Source organism: Phaethon lepturus, unplaced genomic scaffold (assembly GCF_000687285.1).
Source record: "Phaethon lepturus isolate BGI_N335 unplaced genomic scaffold, ASM68728v1 scaffold2102, whole genome shotgun sequence".
Classification (NCBI taxonomy): Eukaryota; Metazoa; Chordata; class Aves; order Phaethontiformes; family Phaethontidae; genus Phaethon; species Phaethon lepturus.
In genome coordinates, this window is record NW_010521040.1 from 32,231 (window position 1) to 55,992 (window position 23,762).

The 23,762-nt window shown below is 33.5% G+C and overlaps 1 protein-coding gene across 1 annotated transcript in view; it reads left to right on the forward strand.

Moving 5' to 3' along the window:
- The window catches only part of DNAH7 (dynein, axonemal, heavy chain 7), a gene marked incomplete at its 5' end in the record, with an annotated part of 112,562 nt that overhangs the window by 28,274 nt on the left and 60,526 nt on the right, over positions 1-23,762 (forward strand). The window contains 16 exon segments of the mRNA XM_010297578.1: positions 339-532; positions 1,663-1,861; positions 3,343-3,483; positions 6,597-6,809; positions 7,704-7,813; positions 8,286-8,454; positions 9,725-9,827; positions 9,929-10,056; positions 11,233-11,445; positions 12,536-12,634; positions 16,060-16,308; positions 19,260-19,409; positions 20,539-20,721; positions 21,560-21,736; positions 22,073-22,204; positions 22,849-23,073. Coding sequence (XP_010295880.1) covers positions 339-532; positions 1,663-1,861; positions 3,343-3,483; positions 6,597-6,809; positions 7,704-7,813; positions 8,286-8,454; positions 9,725-9,827; positions 9,929-10,056; positions 11,233-11,445; positions 12,536-12,634; positions 16,060-16,308; positions 19,260-19,409; positions 20,539-20,721; positions 21,560-21,736; positions 22,073-22,204; positions 22,849-23,073 — 2,685 coding nt within the window.

The following is a 23,762-nucleotide window of genomic DNA, read 5'->3' on the forward strand; positions in this document are numbered from 1 at the left end:
CATGTTGCTTAATTATATAATCCAGTTGAATAGCCAGTGTAAATTGATGTTGCTCCAACAGAATGATGGGAGTTGCGCTGTTTCATGAATTGATCCTGTGTTGAAAATTATTTTCAAAAATGATAGTTCATGTTTTGAAAAATGTATTTTAATGCCAACTGCCTAACTACTTTTCCAGTGAACCCTGGCAATGAAGAAAGTTATGTAACCCTGACAATGATTTGAGTAAAACAGAATTTGAAATAAAGATTCATTTTGCTTAAGTCTTCCTGCAGTGCTTTGTGGTGATTTACTTGAGAAAGCATTAACATTTTTATCTGGAATAATTTCTTTTCCAGGACAAACATGTACTGACAGTAGTAATAATAGACAAGATGTTGGAAAAACTGCGGAAGTGCAATGAACTTCTGGAGCTAATTCTCAAGGGACTTAATGAATACCTAGAGAAGAAGCGCCTGTTTTTCCCCAGATTCTTTTTTTTATCTAATGATGAACTCCTTGAGATTCTTTCAGAGACCAAAGATCCTACTAGGTATGGTAATATTTGATACATGTATTTGTGACTCACAGCACATGCAGATAGTCTTGTCGTGTTGTTTCTTTGAGCTCAGAACTCTCTTTTTCCTCACTGGCAGTTACAGTATTAAGTATCTACTTAGTTAGATTTTACAATAACTGAACACAGAGTAATTTTTAATAGGGATAGTTTAAATACTGTTCGGTTTTCTAAGCTAGGAACCCTTCTATACACTGTTTTTCAGAAGACTCAAAGTCCATATAGTAATTCATGATGAAATTAGCATACCTGATTTTTCACAGTAGAAAACTGAATACCAGATGGAACTTGTATACCACTGACTTGAGTGCTAATTAAAGTATTTGAGAAGTCTTTTGCCATGTTTTAAGTCTCTCTGGGTTTTCTACTCCCCAGCCTCATTCAGGATTAAACCACAAAAGTGTGGCTCAGTGTAAGTCCTTCTTATACTGAGTGGAATTAACTCTACAAAGATTCCTGCAGAAGTGATCTTGTTAAGAAATATAGCCTTTGCTATAAGCAGAGGAACTGCTGTTTGATTCCCAATATGCAGACTTGATAGTCTGAGTGAATGCAGTGCAAGGTCATGCAAAAATAAGAATGAAAATAAATAATGAAATTCCATCTCAATCACAGAGAAATAGTCATACATTGCAATGAACAGGGCAAGAGATCTTGTGAGGAGAAAGATCTTAAAAAATATGTTTTTTTTAAATTTATTACAAGCAATTGTGTTAAGGTTGTGCTTGGTTGCTTTACTCAAATTCATTACTTTCTACTATAGTTTGCTGGGAAGGTATAAATAATGGAATTTTATGTACTCTAGGGGGATTAGCAGTTGAAGAAAGAATACTTGTTTATCATTACTAGTTTATATGTTACAGAGACTATAAGTAGTATTTTACATCTTTAAACTGATCTTCAAAAAAATACCATAGTAGGCATCTTGCAGGGGGTAGTACACAAGAATTGTTGTTGAGGATAAACTTACTTTTAACAAACTTAAAATGATCTTTTAAGCAAATTGTTCTAAAATAATTCCAAAAAAAAATTGGTAGTTTGGATCTTCTTTAGTATTGGCAAGAAAAAATTGTCAGAAGCTGTTTAATCGTAGTTTTGTTTTCTAGAGTACAACCTCACTTGAAAAAGTGTTTTGAAGGAATTGCAAGAGTAGAATTTACTGATGTATTGGATATTACACACATTAAAAGTAGTGAAGGAGAGACAGTGGAACTCATAGAGACAATCTCAACATCAGAAGCTAGAGGTCAAGTTGAAAAATGGCTGGTTGAACTGGAGGCAGCTATGCTGAAGTCTGTCCACAGGGTAACAAGTCCTAACCTCTTATTTTCTAGGCTAATATCGTTCAGCATTGATTTCTTCAGTAAACATTAACATATACTGGAATCACTTTTTATTTTTTCCACCTAGCATGAACATCAAAACACATCTTTAAAGTTTATACCTTTACCTTTTTTTTTTTTTTTTTTTTTTAAAGTTCTGGTGTCAATTTCTGGTTGTGAAATTCTCTAAAATTCTTTAAAATTAAGTAGTACAGTCAAAAATGTTTGCGACGAGGATTCTTTTGCCACAGATTTTTCCACACTTGATGTGGTATTAAGAAACAAGATTAAACTGAAAGATTGCTCATGTTTTTTTTTTTAATGTTGCTCTTACTCAAGAACCTTAACTCTTTAGATTGTATCATTCTAGGCTTTCTGGTCTCTCATCATTGTGCCGTATACTTAACCATCTCTGTTGTCTTTTTTGTGGTCCTTTCCAATGTCAAGTGAGGTAATTAAATGTGCACACACTTTCTCTGATGCTGTCTTACAGTACAACAGTTTAATTATTGTAGACATATCAGTACAGGAGAAAGTGAATAACCTCAACTATTTGGTGCGTATTAGACATGGACAAACGGAGCTGCATGAATAAGAAATGGTTAAGTACCATTTGTCTGCATTTAGCTTTGACTACAGGACTTTTATGATAATCTAAGAGAGATAACATTTGCATAGTTTTAATGTCAATACAGACACCTTTTCCCCTCATAGATGTATTTTTTAATTGATGCTATTGTGTGTATAGGTTGTTAAAACCAAGAGGCTTGGAACTGCAAAACAAATGGCAGATTTTCACTCAGGTAGTTTACACTGCTTGTCTGAGGAGCCATCTAAATTTACTGAGGAGTTTGTTGATAGTAAGACTTTATTCTTGCTTGGGTTTTGTTAATAAAAGGAGAATAACCTGTTGGTATACACTGGAAGTTTTTCCAGTGCAATTTGTGATTTCATTGGGGTTATCCTTGAGTGGTGCTAGAACCAGGTTAATCATTCAATTATTAGAAAACACACTTGAAGTTAGATATAAGTTTAAATTATATGATCTGCAAAATTAAAAGATCTCAGTTTTTACTAGAATGAATAGGTGAAAAAACTTTCAGTTTAGGATATTACTTCTAACTAAATTGTATTTGTACTTGTTTTCTAGTTTCATTGTAAACGGAGATGGGAAATTTTAAGTATCTGATGGCAAGAATCATTTTAGAATGTGTTGTGAAATCAGTTCTCAGAAATTTTGTGTGATCACTTGGTTCATTTGACATTTTGTGTCTGTGGTTTGTTTTTTTTAGCTTTGTTGAGAGATTTTCTTGCAAGATGTCAGTATTAGAGATGAATTTGAGGCTGAATCTAGACGCTGCTTTATTTTTTTTATTCTCTATAATACAACCTAACTTAAATTAATTCTAAAGCTGAACATTACATGTTTTCCTATGTAGTTATAGTGTGCTTTTTCCTTTCTAGGTCATTGGGGATGCACTTGAAGCTTATCCAAAAACTCCACGTGTTAATTGGGTAAGAGAGTGGCCTGGACAAACAGTTCTTTGTGTGTCCCAAACTTTCTGGACAATGCAAGTACAGTTGTCTATTAGAAATGGCCAAAAGGTAAGAATATTTTAAATTTAAATTTATGTCAAATGGACACAATGCAGTAGTAAATCAGAACTATGGTAATAACTTTTTTGAACAAATAGGTGTTCAATGTAATAGTTAATCTTTTGAGCATCTACTTTAAAGATCTAACTGAAATGTGATCCTTGAAAGACTTCGAAATTAATATTTCCTTTTTGATATAGGCATCAATGATTCTGCACTTTGTCAGAGTGGTGTTCTATGCAGTTTAACATGTAGATTACATGTTTCTGTGAAAGCAGCCCAGTGGTGTATTCAGGTGTTATGGACTAGTATAGCTTGTCTGTCTGCCTCTGGTTCAGAACTCTTAACATAATGTTCATTAATGTTTAGTGCTTTCTATGAACATGGGCTAGGACTAGCATTAGAAGATATATACCATCCTGACCCTTGTCAAACAATTAATATATATGCCTGACTGGTACATAATTTATAAACTGTCAGCTAGTGCTAGTGGGAATAAAGGTACTTAAGGCATTCAATCAAGATTCAGGGTATTTGTTTTGAAGAACCTTTCTTCGGTTTGTTCCTAAGGCATAAATGCTCTCCCCTGTTGTATTAGAATTGCCACCAATCAGATGAGGCAACTAGATTTTCATTCTGTGGTGTTTGGACAGAAAGAAACACCAAGTTTTTCACAGTTGTGTGTAAAGTTATAACGTTGTGATACTTTATGATACTTTGTCATCTTTTCATTCCTATTTTTTGCAGTGACATGGTATCAATTGAAAGTGCTACTACAGTATTGTGTTTTTGGATTCTCCCTGTTCATATATAGCTGAACTGTGCCACAAACATAAAGTTAATTCTAATCTTTAATCCATATATGGAGCAGTATTTGAAGGCTGTATAACATTTTCTGCTTATTCACAAGTTGAAGCAATGACTCCTGGTAATAGTGACTTTTTTGAGCAGCTGCACTTTTTACATGCAAGGAAAAGAAGCTTCTGAGTGTCTTGGAAGCAGGAATTAAAGGAAGAAGAGGACATTATCTGCTAATACAAGGAGTAAATCTTGCAACAGATCTGAAGATTTGAAAAAGATTTGAAAATATTTTCTTTTCACAGTCGTAAAGGAGATCCTCAGTTTCCTGGGGAAAGAAATAAGGCTTATACATACGCTGCACCATTTATCCTCAATTGGTGAAAGACTTTCAGGAAGGACAGACAGGAATTCTAAACTTAGAGATTCTAGACTTAAAAAAACCAAAACAAGCCAACCTTGCCTTAATGAGTATGTGATTAATGCTGTTAGTGAATAAAAGAGGAAGTTAAGCAAGGGTTAAATTAATTTGCTTTTGGGAATGTTTATTACAGAATTCTGAGCCTAGACAAAAGCTCTTGTGCTGGTCTCTATCAAGCCTTTTCTGTATGTGGGCATGCAGGGAAACCTGTCTTTCCTGTAGCTTTCACTCAAATTCTGTTGTAGTGGGAATTCTGCTCATCTGGCTTCAGCCGAAGAGTCTTCGTTCTGCTGTGGAAAGTGGCTTCTATGTAGTGAAGCAGTGGAGAGGCATTTGCATCTCCTGACAATCTGTCACAAATCTGTGTCAGGGAGAAGAACTCTGTGTCTTACAGCCTTTGATATTCTTTCTCTTTTCCATTCCTGTCTTGCATACTAAAGCATACTAAAACATGACAGACAATCAGTGACCATGTGAGAGGCCAGAAGTACTGCACTCTGCCTGAAGCACTTCAGTGTTTTCTGGGACAGGATGCCAAGTCACTCATTAATATAAAAAATGTGTTCACACATACATGCACATGCATATACACACATGCTCCCTTTCAAACATTTTTGAGTTAATTGTTTCCAACTAATAACTGTTGTACATAAATCAAACGTGCAAATTTCTTATTAAAACCAAATAATGAACTAAGATGCTGTATAAAACCAAAGGTGTTTAATACATTTTGGGAGCACTGTCTTGTGGACCACATACGTTCTCAGTGAAATATAGTCATATGGTCAAGAAGCATAACACCAAGGAATGTTACTGACATGGGAGTTGAGGACATATCCTGTGCCTCAGCTGATATCTCACGTTTGCTGAGGAAAGCTTGGTGGGTTTATATCCCTGACTTGAGTGACATATTTCAGATTTTTTCCTAGTCAGAACTTGTAATGCAACACTGTAGAAATTGAACTGCTTTTGAACTCTGTTTTTAATGCTTTAGTCTCATAAATAAAAAAAAGTCATACTAAGCAGATGATTATTCAAAATCCAAATGCTTGGAAAATGACTAGCTGAGATGAGAGATCTCAAAATCATCATAATCTATTGAGGGTTACCAGAGCCAGTGTGTTTGGAGAGGAACAGCAGGCTAGCAGGGAGAGAAACCTAAACCAGACATAGGTAAATTTTTCTCCAGACAAACAGAAGCTATTCCTCTGTAGAAACATGCTTTGATGTGAGTGTATTACTAAGGTTAATTCCCACTTTTTTATTTCAATTCAGTAAGGCACTTAATCGCTTCTAAGTACTGTCATGATACAAGTGCTTTCCTTAATTGGCCCTTTTCTGTTTACCAGCAACTTATTAGCCTGAAGGAAACTATCAATTACTGTGTGAAAGAAATGATTCAGCTAACAGAACAGCGACTATAACCAGAAGTCAATGAACTGAAAAATTGTAGAAAAATGCATTTTCCTGTTAAATTTTTGCCTGGTAGGTGTTGTGGGACATAAAGGTGTTTTTCTAGTGAGACAGTGTCCCTTAACCATAGAAAGTGCGTTGCATACATGTAAGTAGATATTTGAAAAATGTTTTAAGTGTGGCATTTTCTTTTTTTAATGTGAAATGTATAAAAAAATAAGGACTATTTCCTGTGTTCCAGGAAGAAAGTAGTGTATGCTGTTTTATTTCTGAATACGTATCATTGAGATTTTACATATGGTTCTGTAAAAGTAGTAAAAAAACCCGGAAACAAACCCCTATTGAACTACTAGTGAATGAAGGACATAGTGCTACTATTATAGTGAGAAGGAACTTTTTAATACAGAGAAATAAAAGTAATATAAGAAAAAAATAATAATGATGCCTTAGACTAGACATGCAACTTTGTAACTTGTAAAAATTTTTGCAGGCACTAGAGGATTTTCTGGAACAGAATAATAGACAGATTGAGGACGTTGTCACCTTGGTGCGAGGAAAGCTGTCTAAGCAGAATCGAGTGACGCTAGGAGCACTTGTTGTGCTTGATGTTCATGCTAGGGATGTTCTTGCATCTCTAGTAAGCAAGAAAGTCAAAGATGAGAATGACTTTGAATGGTTAAGTCAGCTTAGGTACTACTGGGAGGTAAGTGATAGCTCTCAATCCTATTAGAAGGTAATTTCTGTTCACAGTTTTTCAATTTCTGCTTCCTTGCTGACACAGAAAATGGTTACACTACTATGAGAATTTCTGCTGATAAGAGAATACCTATAACAAATCATTTTATGGACTGCTAACTGGAATGGCCAGTAGCCAGATGCAAACAGTTTTTAATTAAAATTACTTTTTTCATCACTGCTGAGTCTCAGTACATTTGCTGAATTTGCAAGGGGTGTTACAGACAAAAACTGTTCACTCAAAGACTGTATTTTGGTTTTCTGATTCTGTATATAAAGAATGCTATAGGGATGACAGTTTTCAATTAGTTTTAATCTGACTTACTGTCAATATAACTTGTGCATTACATTTATTGGAGAAATAACTATGTTTATACTGGATAGTGGCAGGATACAATATTTTACATTCATCAGGACAACATTTCCCATAATACAGAAGACATTGCATGTGAAATAATAAAAAAAAAATACATAGGGATCATACATTGCCATACAGTCATCAGATTGACCATAACTACAGCTATTGGTCGTGATTACTTCTGTTTACCTTTTAGAAAGTCTGTTAACTTTTAAAGTAGCTGCGCAAGACAGTTTTACTCTGCAATAGGTTAGTAGAATCTTTTTTTAAATAACAGTTAATGTAAAAAATGCTCTTTTTGTGTTGATACTTTAGTATATATTAATTGACAATTTTTTTTTTTAATATGAGTCACATTGAAACTAGTGTCTCAGAGAAATCATCAGTCTGCCATGTAGTTGTTTCTAACAGCATTGGGCCTGTTAAGGGACTTGAGAAATAGCGTTGAGTTGTGGGGTTTTTTTAAATGTATTTAATCTATGAAATTAATGCCTTGTTTCTTAGGAAGGGCATCTACAAACAAAGATGATCAATGCAGGACTGAGGTATGGATATGAATATCTGGGCAATACTCCTAGGCTGGTTATTACTCCACTTACAGATAGATGCTACAGGTAAAACTGCAGGTTACTAAATGTATTGTATTAGCAAGAATTTATTTAATTGAGATATTTTAATTAGTCCTGAGAACAGATGACTCCAGAATTGTATTTTTTATGTTCTAGGAGTCATAATTAGAATGGGATTAATTTCTTTTGGTGGATTAGAATTGCTTCTGTATTAATATTTTAATTTAAATTTGTGATAAAATCAATCTTTTGTGACACTGTAATTAATGATAAATTACAAAAAGATTTAGATTTAGAAGTTGGAAAGTAAACTATTCTCTATTGTGATCTTCTAGTAAACTTCATACGTTACAACACATTTGTAAACTACAGCTGGCCAGAAGCAAGTGAACTGTACCATCATAGGAAAACACAGACGTGAAACAAATTTTTAAAAGTTTTTGGGAAAAGATAGAACAGCTGGAAAAATAACATGAAAATTCATACAATTTTTTTTCCCCTATAATTTTATTTCCAGAACCCTATTTGGTGCACTACACCTACATCTTGGAGGTGCCCCTGAAGGTCCTGCTGGAACTGGAAAAACAGAAACTACAAAAGATTTAGCAAAGGCTGTAGCTAAACAGTGTGTCGTTTTCAATTGTTCTGATGGATTGGATTACCTTGCATTAGGAAAATTTTTTAAGGTTTGGATAAGTCTTGAGGGTCATAGTCTCAATTATTCTCTAAATTATTTTGGCACTTGAAGTGATCTTAAGGTATTGTGAAAGTATCTTTCTCTATTTCCAGGCCTCTAATAATGCTAGTATTGTGCAGATAGGTCTTACCATAAGTAAGAATCCAATCAAGATAGCAAAATGTTTTTTATGTGCTTTGAAAAATGAGATATACCATAATGATTTTATTTGCTTTAAATAGATAACATAGATGCCATTTCAATGAGTGCATTTTTAATAGCCGATTGCAAATTTTAGGAGACTTGAGGTTTAATCTAAACTCTAAATAAGCTGCTAAGAGTCATTGTATTATACAAATCAAGCATATATTCATTTTGGTATTAGCCTGAGTAGACAGCTCTGTATTATGAAAATATATCCCTTATAGTCCAGTGTCCTGGTTTGGACTGGAATGATGCAAAAATAGAGTAAGTATGCTTTCCTTTCTGGTATTATTGTTAACTTCTGAGTCAGAGGTGGCACTGGAATGACGTAATTTGTCTTCAAAATTCAACATGATGGAAGTTCACCAAAATAAGCTAAATTAAGGGCTTTTGTTTAGAATGATGAAAAAGAAATTCTGCGTCTTAAATGGGAATTTTATAATTACTGTTAAAAAAGCACGAGATGCCATTGGAAGACTACCAGTGCTGCAGAGATGGTACGGTAGCATTTAGGGACTGTATCTCAGAAAATACCTATGAATTAACTAGAACCATAGGAAGAGAGAATTATTCTTTAGTTGCACTTCAGGTAACATCGTATACCATAAGATGCCATGATGGTGGCATTTTAGCTGTGCAGAGAAGTCCTTATGTTGCTTTTTGTCACTGCGAACACTGTTAGCATAGATGCAAAAGAAGAGTAGGTTTTCTGGAGGATTGTTTAGTGCTGAAATCTTCCCCTTTGTCCTGTTGCAAAATACTGATTATAAAGGTAGAACATGCACAATGTGTGCACTTGATAGGCTCTTGGCATAGGACAGAAGAATTAGGATTTTGGATTAGTTTGTACAGTGGTTTTTTTGTTTGTTTTTTTTAAAAGAAGCAAACCTTTTTTAAACAAATTCTAAAAAACTAAGTTTATCTGGAATGATTTTCTTTAGAAGTTAGTGCTCTGGATCATTGATGTAAGTCCTTTCTTTGCATTTTAAAACTTTTTCTTTTTGCAGAATTGTTTTGATCGGCATGTCCAAAATAAGTAGTTACCTATTAATTACTCATATGTCTGTCCCTTCTAGGGTTTATTGTGTTGTGGAGCATGGGCTTGCTTTGATGAATTCAACAGGATTGATTTGGAAGTACTGTCAGTGGTTGCTCAGCAGATTTTTACTATCCAAAGAGGTAAACTGTGATTTTAATCATATCTTTCACTTATATATGACAAAGACTTAAGATGCAACAATACCTGGCCAGCAATGACATTATGTTTTATTTCTCCATAGGCATTAATTCAGGATCTGATTTAATAGTATTTGAAGGAACTGAACTGAAACTGAACCCTACATGTGCTGTCTTCATTACTATGAATCCTGGTTATGCTGGGCGTTCAGAGCTTCCTGATAATCTTAAGGTATGATTAACACTTAACACTTTACTACTTTTAATAGCTAATACATAAAGTAAAAAACAACAACTTTTTGTCAAATATAGTCATTATTAAGAATATTTAATATCCATTACCATCAGTTTTTTATTACACTAGTGTAAAAATCATCTCTCGGAAGAAAAAGAAATTTAAAAGGCTAACTAGACTGAAAAATAGGAGTAAACTAAATTTTAAGATGTCAGGAAGTGGTTGCTTGAATCAAGATCTGACTGTCAGGATAAAAAAAAAAAGTTTAAAAAACCCCAAAACTTTGTGTGTTTCTTGGCTAAGCACCTGAAAGTTAAAAAATTAAAAGGAACGCTTTATAGTGTACAAGCAGTGTACACTATATTTTAATATTGAATACACTATATTTTAATATTGAATACACTAATATTTTAATATTGAATAAAAATGTGGGGACTTGTGATGTTTTTAATGTACAAGATTTCTATTCTGTTTGAGATTATTATTGAGTGATTGTTACAAGAGTGCTACGTCCTTTCTTGCCCTCTAAATAGGTTTGTCCTGTGTACATAGAAAGAAAAGGAAATCTGAGCAAATGTCTTGATAAATTAATAAAAATGTGGAAAAGTACAGTCTTTGTAAATATTTTTCAGAACTGTCTGGGAAGTTTACTCACTAACATGTAGCGTGAATGCAAGATTTAAAAATTCTGCTTGTATAAATGAAAGAGGGTAATTTAAAAAACTTTCTGGTAGAATATGAACAGTAACGAAAGTTTTGTCTGTTTGAAAGTATTCTGATGCTTGTTTGGTAGAACAGTGGTTAAGCAGAAGCATAGGCTGCACCTAAACAATGCTAGTAGGAGTCTGACAGCATCAACTTATCTGTGGTAGTTGTATTGCACTCCCCTATTCCTTCTAGACCTTGTGGTATTTTATGTGTGTTTGTTATTAATCTTGAATGAAGACAACCTACAACCATGAATTATCACAATAGAAAATAAAGTATTTCTGAGCATTTATGCAAAGCCATTAAATATATTGTAGTCATTATCTCCGTAGTTAAATTTAATTGGCTGTCACTGTATTAATGAAATAATGAAAAAAGTAGTATTTTTTTAATTGTAGAAAAAACTTGTATATAATAATGTGGTATAATTTTTTCTGATGTGATTTTTTCATATCTGTTTAATAGGCTCTCTTTAGAACAGTAGCTATGATGGTTCCTGATTATGCCATGATTGCAGAGATTGTTCTGTATTCTTGTGGTTTTGTTACTGCCCGACCTCTGTCTGTAAAAATAGTGGCTACATATCGTCTGTGTTCCGAGCAGTTATCTTCTCAGCACCATTATGATTATGGAATGAGAGCTGTGAAGTCAGTACTCACTGCTGCTGGCAACCTGAAGGTAAATAATTTTTTAAATTTTCTTTGTCATGCAATAACTTAATAATGTGTCTCTTTAGTGACAGAAGGTACACTATTCTACACAATGGCAAATAGCTGTTTAAAATTTCATCCTTTGATACCTATGAAAATGAAAAGGGTATGTATTGGAGCATAAAACTGAGGAAAGTTAAGAAGAGATAAAGCTACCAGGCCATTCACCACACCACTTGTCACTGGATGAGGTGCCTGCTAAGTGTGATGATTATTTTTCAAGAATTCTAGTTAAATGCAAATTTAATGAGTTGTTTGGCATGTTGGCCACTGCTTTGCTCTGCTTTTCTTACGAGGTTCAGATGCCTTTGCCATAGTGTGAGAACGCTTTCCAGTAACGCACTGGCTAATATCTGCCACGTGTGACTTTGATCACTCTTTTATCTTTAAGAAAAATGGTATAGGATGTAGTATTTTGTTTTGGCTTCCGTTGTGGATGAATGCATACATTTTACTAAGAAACTAAGCTGTTGGGTTTTTAATTCAGTTATTTTTATTTAGGTAGACTAGTATTTATAATTCTCTTCCATTCCATTTTTTTTTCAACCTATAATCCTACTATTACAAAAAACCTACCAAACCCAAAATCAGTAACTAAGCTATGTATTGTGGCAAAAGCGGCACATACTTTTTTAGTTTTGTTCTTTTTATAACTTGGGAGAGAGATCTATATGCAAGCTTTTAGAATTTCCACTTTGCTGAAGGCTAAAGTTTTATGTCAAAGAATGGAAAATTATCCTCCTTAGGAAGAAGAGGAATACATCTTAGAAATCAAAAAATCAATGGTTTAGAAAAAAAAGTCATATCAAATTTATAGTAACACCCATCATTAGGCATAAACTAAAGTGAAATTATCCTGACTGTAGAAACCTACTGCAAACACCTTGATATTGAATGTATAAGCATACATCTAAAACATACATTGTTATCAGTGGACTTGAACCTGCCAAAATAGTTGCACAGATGCACAAAAGGAAATGTTCAGTAAAACAGGCAAGTTTAACATCTGTTTTTCAAAAGTATAAAAATTAACTAATGTTATTTTTTATATTTTTTAGCTGAAGTATCCATTGGAAGATGAAGAAATTTTGCTCCTTAGATCCATTACAGATGTCAACCTGCCTAAATTTTTGTCTCATGATTTACCACTTTTTGAGGTAGAAGACATACAGATTTTTAGTAATTTAAAGAGCTTGATAAAAATACTAGTTGATGAAAGTATTATAGAACAGATTTATCAGAGAGATGGACCAAAGACTTTTTTAAACTAGCCTGTAATTATTTTAAAATGTAGTGTTAACTGTTCCTTCCTAGCAAATATAGCAAGCATTTGGGTTTTGATAGTTCAGACCAATGAAATTTTCTGCCAAGTCTACAGCTTGAAATGCTAACATACTATTTTTATATATTGTGTATTCAACATTTCAGAGTGCCTTGTAAGTATTTTTATGAAATAGGTAGGTACTAGTAGTCTCCTCTCTATAACAGAAAATTTGGATTTTAATTTAAAACATGTGCAAAACAGTAAATAGATTAAGTGGGTCAGGTTCATTCTTCTTGTGAGTTGATCTCAGTATGGAACTGAACTGAGAAAATGATCTGTAACTTCGTCCCCTGGTTTACAGAATGCACTAACGCAGTCAGTCTGTGTTCTAATATGTGCCATTTGGATTGGATTTGCAATCTGTTTCTGCAAGATAGGCATGTTTAATATACCTCTGGTTGAACCAGACATGCCCAACACAAATGTGAGCTGTGAACTGCATTAGGAGAAGTTTGCAATCTTTGGTAGCTGTGTGCTTTCTGTGTCCTGTTAGAAAAAGATGAAAGGATCTGGGCTATATACAGATGTTTGGAAACTGTGAAAACATTGACCTTCATGTGTACCTTTATAAACAGTAGTAGAAAGATCTTACTTAGAAAAAAAATTGTTTCTTCATATACAGCCACGGGAATTTGTGTGCAACTGTACACTCACAACATCAAAAACTCTCACAGGTTGTTTTGGATAGTAATAGGTGTATTTTAGCAGTCATAGTAGTGGCAATTGCATTTTCAGTGCATAATATTTTTTTGCGTAATTTTATAATGGAGTAAACTGAGGTAATTTCTATAAGAAAACATCCATGGGGGCATGAAAGTAATATGGAAGCTCTTTCCTTTAGGAATTTTAAGAAAAAGCCTTAGAAATCTGAAGCACAGAAAAGGTAATTGCTTTGCCCAAAGTCATATGAAAGCATAATGAATTAGAAACTGAACATACATCTCTGGACACTGTTACTATAATCAAAATTCTTCCTAAACTACACACTTCTTCCTGAAAGCAAGTCATGAAGGGAGATATCATATTTTTATAAATTTTTAAATATTGGAGATAAATTTAGAGAAGTTTTCTTGCAAAATTGAAGCATCTTCACTAGTTGTTTCTCTAAGTTTCAGTCTTTAAGAGTAAGTATAGCAATGTTAATAACATAGTGTACAGAAATTAACTCTAAGTCTATTTATGAAGTAATACTATACACTTTTCACTCTCATAAATAACAAATGTATCTTCATTTAGAGAAGAAATAGCCTGACACATACTAATATTTTTCTTGTTGGCATATCCCAAAAATAGGAAAAAATTTGTAAGTTGAAACTAGAAATTATCACATTATCAACTTGTAAACAACAAAAGAAGGCTAAGAATGTAAGACTAATACACAGAATTAAAGTAGATGATCATGTCAGTACAGAACAGATGCACGTTACAGGATAAAACACCGACAGATGAGCATGACACCACAATGTCACTGTAATTAGTTATCTATTGGGGGACAGATTTAGGAGTCAACACTAAGTTAAGCCTAGAGTATGTGGGAATTGCAATAGCCTGATTCTGGTAGTTCTGGAATAAAGCAGCTTCATTTGAAATTCTTATAGGGTACAGAATAAAAAAAATTAAGTTCAGCAGTAATAATGTAATTTAAAAGTTTAAATATTATTTTAAGAATTATTTCGATTTTTATTATGAGAAATATTAATTTCTTACCTCAATTTATATAGCACGCTTGAGAGAAATGGAAAGCATGCATGTCCTTCCTTATTCATTTTAATTTTGCTGGTTTTGCCTTTGTTATTCAGATCTGCAGTGTAATCAGGTATATCTGGCTGGAGATACACAATAACTCTTCTGTGTTTATTAGGACCATGCAAATGATACACGTTTTCTCTGTCTTGTTTTGCTTAAAACTCTGCTTCAGTTTGTTTTAAGTTATTTATGGTCTGTCCAGATTTTTTGAATCTTGATTTTTAACACTTCAGAAAAGATTTTCCTTTAATACTGCCCTGTAGTATATTGCATTGGGCCTATAATAAAATCTTTGGGCCCTATTGATGGGTTTATTTATAATATCGATCCTGCTCTGCTTGTGGAGAAGACAGTTTTGCCCAGCAGTATATACTTATGCTGTGATAGTAAATGGTTTCTTTTAATATGGTATTCCTCCATTTCCCCATATTTATGTCATCAATTTTTTAAGAAGGAAATTATTAATAGATTTCTTTTTTCTCTCATTATCTTAGTTATAGAATCTATATATACCATAGAAAGACCATCTATAGGCATAGAAAGACCATACGCTAGCACAAGTGTATAAATCTTTAATTCTTTAACAGAGAGGGTGGGGAAAAATGTGCAGGAGATGAATAACCAGTGGAAATTTTACATCAAATGTGTTTCAGACAAGAGAAGCTGCTTACCTTGAACACAGCTTGATATGTCTACTTGGGAAATATGATTATTTCATTGGAAAAGCCCTGTTTTTGTCATAGTCCCCTGTAAAACATGCCCCTGCTAGCACAGAATGTTAAACATATTTAAATACATATTTTATAGTTTTTAATAAACCAAACACTTTAAGGTCACGATGTGGTGTGCTCATTAACATGTTAACAGTGGAAACTAACAGTGCTAAAAGAAAACGAAGGCACACAGTAGAAGGAAATCAACATACCTAGCAACAGGAAAAATGTCAAAATAATGCGATTCTAAGTTCACCAATAATTGCTGTCATTGTAATTTCTAAAGAATATGTTTTATTTTGAATGTTTTTTTCAGTAATCTTTGCTTTCCAAGTTGATACTGCAGGTCTGGCTAATTGAAATGATAGCCCAGAGATTCTTTTTTGCATTTGTTACACCTTCAGTTTATATCTTTCTTGTTTTGTTGTAAGCAAAACTGCAGGATCTTTGCTTTTAAATTTAGATTTCAGTTAATTATTTTTCAGTTATCAAGGAAAAAAGGTAAACGCTTTCTCTACTTTCTAACTGCAAGTTTTATTAACTAATGTAATAAAAGCTAATGTTTATTGGGAAAGAATATGCTTAGATAGTTAATTACTTCTCTATGTGCCCAGGTAATCATGAAAAAGATACATGAAATAAATATCAATAATAAATTACAAAGTCAGAATTTTGTCTTAGACAAGAGTGACATAAAATTCATAGTTATTTTATTTTAATCAAAATAGTATTAGTCTGGCTAGCGTCAAACAAAATTGCTATGAAAATAAGTGTACTTTCGAATTAATTGTTTGGATAGGGTATTACTTCTGATTTGTTTCCGGGTGTGAAGCTACCAAAAGCAGACTACAATGACCTGTTGGAAGCCATCAAAACAAACTGTGATGCTATGAATTTGCAAATGACTGACGTATTTACTATGAAGATCCTACAGATATATGAGATGATGATTGTGCGTCATGGCTTTATGATAGTGGGAGAGCCTTTTGGGGGAAAAACATCTGCATATCGAGTTCTGGCAGGAGCTTTGGGAGACATGTGTGAGAAGGTATCTAAATGTATTTATAAATATTTCTGGTGAAAAATATTTTAAAAAAAATTTTATAAACATACTTTAGTATTTATTCTAAATACAGGATTTACTTTAAGGAACTTAAAATTATAATGAAAAGCTAAAGAATTTGATTGAGAATTTGTACTTCCAAACTTACATAAGATAGGATGACCCAATTTTAAATACATTTCAGGTGTTTCTACACATGACGTTTTCTCTAAATTCTTTCATTGGATCGGACAAGGACTGAATTAGCTACTTGAAATTTTATGATAAACTGTTTCTTGTGAAAGCTTTATACCAGATTTCAACTTATTCACATGACAGCTGATGAACTCTCTTTTAACAGAGATTATTCAGTTTAGAATCCAAACAATGGATCTGCTTCATAAACTTATACAAAGTTTTGAAGATTTTCTCTCAGGAATATAATAAGCCCATGTAAACACAGAAACTAAATAGTCTTAAGTTTTTATTATTTTTTAAACCAGAGTATTGCAATTTTTCAGGCAAATTTTGGATCTGAAACAAACCCAAGATCTGTTCTGCTAAATGACTTTTCGTCTGACTTAGAAGTGGGTAATAATTGTTTTCTGGAACACTTCAGTCCAGTAGTATAGCTATACCAAATAGTGCTCAAATTCAAGCCATCAAAATATTAATGTTTCATATGGGATCTCTGGAATCCTGCCACTTGGGCTGTGGAGACTTTTGCAGAATAATCTTATCATAGTTATTGTCTTTATTCTGTGGTCTGAGTACCTCTAGATTCAGTCTAGTCAGATCTGCTAGGATGGAATGTAAACGCAGTACAAGGAACTTTTGTAGTTCTTTCTGAAATGAAGTTTTTAGGATTTGAGACTTGAGACGTGACTGGCTCCCTCTGTGAACTTCAGGCACCCCAGAGAAAAATAGTAATAACCATGAAGCATAAGTGATTTTCAGGACACTGAATTTCTTCAGGCTGGCTGTCTGGAAACATGCAATCAACCACTTCAGCAAAATTGTTTCATTTCCTTAATGGTGATCTTCAGGCAGACACCTTGTATTTTTGTGCAGATAGCAGCAAGACTAGACTGCCTAGACTTTCACATTGGTATTGCTATCAAACAAAACTGTACTCTTATGATCATTTATTAAAAGCTGTTACTTAGTTGCTTCCTGTATTGTAGATTAAATTGTGAAGCTCTTGCTTTAGGTATGTAGGAGAAATTCTGTTCCTGTCTGTCACTCCAGTAAAACAATATTTAACTTTCTGCTTTTCCTTTTAATTCAGTGAATCATTGTCCACTCCTCATTTCTCTTTGAGGAAAAAAGTTATATGTTAGAGTAAGAAATTTTTGTCGAATTATTTTCCTCCTGTTAGCTCAGCTTCTCAATCAACTATAATGATTAAGTTATGGCCATCACACCTATTGGAGCTCCTTCCCTGGCCCTCTGCCCTCCCCCCTCCCAGCTGGTATTCAACTAACCAACAAAATTTCATTCTGATTATGGTAACAATGGATTTTTTGGAAGATTTTTACCATCATGAAGAAAATTTCATTCATCTGAACTGATGTTCTGAGAGCTCTAGCAGCTGTATTGGGACTATATCTGAATTTTATAATTAGGGGGCATTGTGATGAGTAAGATGAGGAGAGATTTATGATGAATGAGGTAAGAAGCTGTCAACAGAACTAATACAAAAGAAAATTGTAATGTACTTGCAAATCTTGAAGAGTCTAAATCTAAATTTTTGTCATTGCAACAGTATTCTGATTTTTTAGCGGGGCAATTGTGACAAAGTTTCTGTACTTAGGTTTTTTTAAATTGTATTTTTGTCATGGCTGTGTGTTTGCTGTTCATGCAGCTTGTAACTCTTTCCAAGAAGATGTTATTTGTTTTCCCCTTTCTTTAAATATTACATTTCCCTCTGAATATGCACTTTGGTGAAACAAGAAAGCATGTTTGAATTATAATTCAGTGCAGACTGTCAGAAAAAGAAATTGTAATCATACTTTTTTATAAACATACTTGTTTCTCCTTTGAAAGAATATGATAAAAATGCCTGCATTTTGTATTTTGTGAAGTGAAACAAAGAAAGATTATGTGTGTTTGTGGAAGGAAGGCAGTCAGAACAGGCATGAAATGATGCTGAACTCCTGATTTCTCAGTTCAAGTTCATAAACAATAGGGCTGCTTTTGGAAGGAAAGAGGTTTTTTTCTTAAATCAGGGGTAGGTGTTTCTTATATTTTAAGGCTACAGTAAATAGGTGTTCAAATGAGTGTTTGCACTTTGTCGCTTTCCTTGTAATTCATTCCTGAAGAAAGGTGGTTTTCAGTGACGTGATCTCTAATGTGCACAGTATTAAATGTCTTATTTAGTCACAAGGAGAGAAGAGAAGAATCAGTTGAAGTTTAATCAAAAAGTAACATTAGATATCTTTGCATGGTTTAAGTAAAAACAAAAAAAACCCAAAAACCCCAAACAAAAAACCAAAACCCAAATGAACTTTCTAATGTCATTTTGACATCAATCTTGGAAATTTGCCAAGGCAGTAATATTTATTCCTTAAACATGGAAAAAATGAGATAGACAAAAGGCTTTAGCCTGTTGTAATCCCTGTAAGTGTAAGAATAGAACTTGTGTCTCTTTCATTGACTGCCTAATGTCCAGTTCACTAAGATTAAAAAAAAAAATTAAAATTCAATTTTCATTTATTAAGCCACTGTTCAGTATTAGAATTAGACTTCCGACTACATATGATAAAGTTGCAATAAGTGTCTTCAGACATTTGTCAACCATCTTTCAAATGTAGTATATGTAATGTCTTTCCTGCTGTAAACTGATGAAATTTGTATGAAGATTTAATAATGTATGACTGTAAAATTGAAAATAAAACAAATGGCATAATAAATTGCATGTTTGGTGTTAACAGATTTTATTAATTTTGTGTCTTCAGGGGCTGATGGAAGAAAACAAGGTTCAGATCACTGTTTTAAATCCTAAATCCATAACAATGGGTCAGCTATATGGACAATTTGATCCAGTGTCACATGAATGGTCAGATGGCATCCTAGCAGTGAGCTTCAGAGCATTTGCATCTTCCCCAGTAAGTGCTTAACAGGCTTAGAGCATTTGGGGAAATGACTTTTCAATTTATACGTTTTAGATTTTAATTCCATGTTGTTTGCGCAACCATTGTAGAATTCATATGCTTCATCATTTGAATGCAGAGACTGCAGTTTGGCTTGATTGTAGTGTGCTCCATGCAGAGTACTTTTTGGATGCTGGTGAACTAAGATTTGTGTTTCAGAAGTAGTTATGTGAAGATAAAGGGTGTTTTTGGTTGTTTGTTGTTTATATGTTTGTATAATAAACATATATTTGTTATAAATAAACAATATATGTTAATATACATAATTTAATATATAAATGAATACTTAATCTTTCTACCATATAGTCATTCCTTAATTTGTCTGATTATGGCCCAAATCTATGCTCTTTATGTATACGGGCGTTTTGACATTAATTTTGGAAGAAACTGCTGTCTTGAGTGTGGCTTATGGCTGACCTTCCATTAAAGTTCATTGAAATATTTTCACTGAGTATAAGAAAAGGTGTATCTTTACTCTCTGCTAGTGATTGCAGCATCAGACTCTTTACCTCTATAAACTTAAATAGGCTAATAGTATATTGAAATTGATCAACGTGAAGTTCACCATCTCTAATAACATTTGCAGAACTGCACAACTGCTTTGTACTTTCCTGTAAGAAATATGATGAATACCTATGACTACTTTTTTATACTGTAAAAACCAGGCATGTTACTTTTAGATATTACCATATTCCTTACATTAGTCCTATTGACTTCCATGGTAAGTGTGCAGTAGGTATTAGTGATGAGTAGTAGCTTGTATTAACAGTCTCACTGCACCATAAGTCAAAGTATCTGAATATGTTGCTATTTGACAGAAGCAATTTACTGCATTGCAAGTATAACTGAAAGAAACCAGTCAAAGATACTAACCTTCTATAGTTAATTACTAGTCTATGCTTTAAAGTTATAAAACTAAACTGTGAACATAGATTGTGATTTCAGAAACTGCTTGTGAATCCAACTCTGAGTATTTTCAGTTATTTTTTGTGGAAAATAACTTTAGATCTGAAATATTTATTTTACAGTAAATGTAATAAGATGCATTGCAAATATTTGATTAAAAATATTTTCTGCAAACCAGACTCCAGATAGAAAATGGCTGGTTTTTGATGGACCAGTGGATGCAGTATGGATTGAGAATATGAATACTGTGCTTGATGATAATAAGAAGTTGTGCCTTATGAGTGGAGAGATCATCAAAATGTCACAGCAAATGAGCCTTATTTTTGAACCAATGGATTTAGAAGTTGCTTCTCCTGCTACTGTAAGTACTTGTCTTTGAAAGACTGATTACAAATGTCTTTGATTATTGTGGTATATATTCTAATTTTAAAAAACTATACTTAACTGAGAATAGTAATTGTAAATTTGTATTTCTTTGATATATGTTTAAAATAAAAAACATTGTAGCTTGGTTTCCTTGTTTAAAGTTTTTGTAATCTTACGATATGATGTGAAAAATTACATATTTACATAGGTAAAGTAAATCAAACATACAGAAGACCTTGTAACTATTCAGAGTCCGGCCCTTGCAAGTGCTTGACAAGAGAAATAAAAACATTCATGTGCAAATCTTTAATCTCCCAGACAAATTCTGATAAAACCAACAATAATTGCATTTCTGGCACCTGTCTATGTCTGTCACACCTATTATTTCTGATAGCACTTTGTGGAATGCAAAAATTTTCTCTTGAATATGAGTAGAGGTTCAGATGATAATATAAACAGAACAAAATATCTGCATAGTCATGCTGTGAAGGAATTTTAGTTAAAATTATATAAAACTTAATTTAAAATTAAGTCTTAGGCACTCTAGTAGTCAGTTTATTATCTCTTGTGACCTTAATGTTGGAAACTAATTCAATTTAAGAGGAAAATCTGTCTTTGACATTAGGTCTCCTGTTGGATGAAGAAATAAAGCTAGGTTTGAAACTTGTCTGTTTCAGGGCTCACAGAACCCCCACTGTACACTTTACACCAGCTTCTGATAATCCCAGAAGCTGTATGTTATAACACTGAATGTTATTTTAAGTTCTTGTAGATAGGAAAAAAAAACTTTGGAGATCATGTAACTTAACATGCATCCGTTTGTTTATTTTTAGGTTTCAAGGTGTGGTATGGTCTATATGGAGCCCCATATGTTAGGCTGGAGACCATTAATGATGTCTTGGCTAAATACAATGCATTTGGGAATCAGTTCTGTGCATAAAGAATTTATAATAGGCCTATTTGACAGAATGGTTCCGCTCTGTCTTGAGTTTATTAGGAAATACACAAAGGTAGGATTAAGAACTTTTCTGAGAAACTAAGAGCATATGAATTATTTTCATTTCTAAATGCCAAAGGAACAAATAGTTTAATTTGGACCATATTAATTTATACTTATTAATTTTTAATAACAGCTGTTGAGATGAAGGCTGTGAGCAAGGTTTCTGTGTGTTGTTTAACTTGCATTTTGAATTAATGCATTTTCATTTTGCAAATGAATGCATTTTAGACACATTTGTCCTACAGGTTTTTTTATCTTCACAGTGAGGAAAAAAACCCCCACCATCTAGCAGCCTCTTCAGTGAGGAAAACACACTTGCAACTGAGTATTTCTTCTTTCTTTTCAGGAACTGTCTCCTACTTCAGATACAAACTTAATTCGATCATTAATGAATCTGATGGACTGCATGATGGATGAATTTGCTGATGAAGCCACAGTTAAAGCTATGAATGACCATGACATTTTCTCTTGGCTTGAGGTGGGCAGTTCGTTTAAGGGAATAGGGAATTCCAAGACAGGCTTTGGTGAAATGGACTTCACAAACAATAAAACCTATATTTCATAATTAGAATACATACTTTCTAATGTCCGTTGAGGAAAATACTATTATCTTCTTTTATAATTGATACATAGTTGAGTCTGACATGTTTGATGTCGTGATACAAATTTAACGAATTTTATAGAAACCAGCCAAAATTGTATGATTCTCCAGTTTCTGGTATCTCAGTTTAGATCAGTTAAATCAATGCTATCTAAGGATTACAATTCCAGGAAAGCCCTGTTAACAGACATAGCCATCACTGTATGAGGTAGGCCTTTGAATAACAGAATGATTATATAAATTGTTCTGGAATAAAAAGCAGCCTATGCTTGAACTTTCTGAAAATAACAGCTCTGTGCTGAGCAGGTGGGGCATTTTGCTCCACAACAAAGGTGATTGGATGCTGATAGATAAAGGTGTTTTATTTTACCAGCAGTGTGGTTCCATACTATATACATAAAATCAGGTTGGTCCAATGTAATTCTATTGTGATTTGTGGCAAAGATTTCTTTGACTTCAGTGAATAAGAACTTTGTAATATGCAGGTTCTGAAGTTACATTTTGTTTTTTTCCAACTCCAGGGTGCTTTTTTGTTTTCACTGATATGGTCTGTAGGAGCTAGCTGTAAGGAAGATGGTCGACTAAAATTTGACAAAGTTGTGAGAGAAATGCTTAATGGACCAGTTAGTGAGGAGACAATACAACAGTACAAACTGTTGAGCAGTATTGATCAACAGCCTTCAAAAGCTTTCACAGTCCCATTTCCAACAGAAGGAACAATTTATGATTATCGGTTTGTCAAAAAGGTGAGGATTGCAAAATAAGGTGTGGACTTCCGTTTGTAGTAATTTGATTCAGATAGAAAGATTTGAAGTAATCTTTCATGAATGCTACAAGGTGTGTATTGTTATTGTAAATTTGTTTCTGCTGCTTGCTTCATTGAATAGGCTAGACATGCATCCTTGCAAGCTAGTGATGGTCTAGTGTTCTGGCTGGGACTTGTAGTACCAAAACCTGTCTTTTTGGCTACCAGAATAATTGCCTGTTGTGGCAGAACAAGTTTGCAGCAAATCTCAACCAGTTTTTTTTTTTTCTCTTATTTTTTTTTATTCTTCATTTATTGCAAGTTGATTTTATTTGCAGCTTCAGCCCTTTTCTTAAGTTGAGGAAGCACTTGTAATACTTCAGGCTATAACTCTTTCATTACTGTAGCAGGCTATGTCTCTGCCTCTTCTTCTCTGTGCCTTTTTCCTGGGATGAAGATGTGAATCCATGATGCATCTCTCCCAGTAGAGAAGAAAACTTCACACACTGGATCTAGTATGCTTCAGAGACTCCAAGACAAAAAAAAGTACTTTTTTTTCTTTTTTTTGAGTCTGTCATTCCTGTGAAGTCCTGTTGCAGTACAATTGAGAATTACCTTTGTCAAAGGAATCAGCTCATGCGTGATTCCTTTGTTTTGCCAAGGAAAGTGGCTGAGATGTCAATCAGCAGG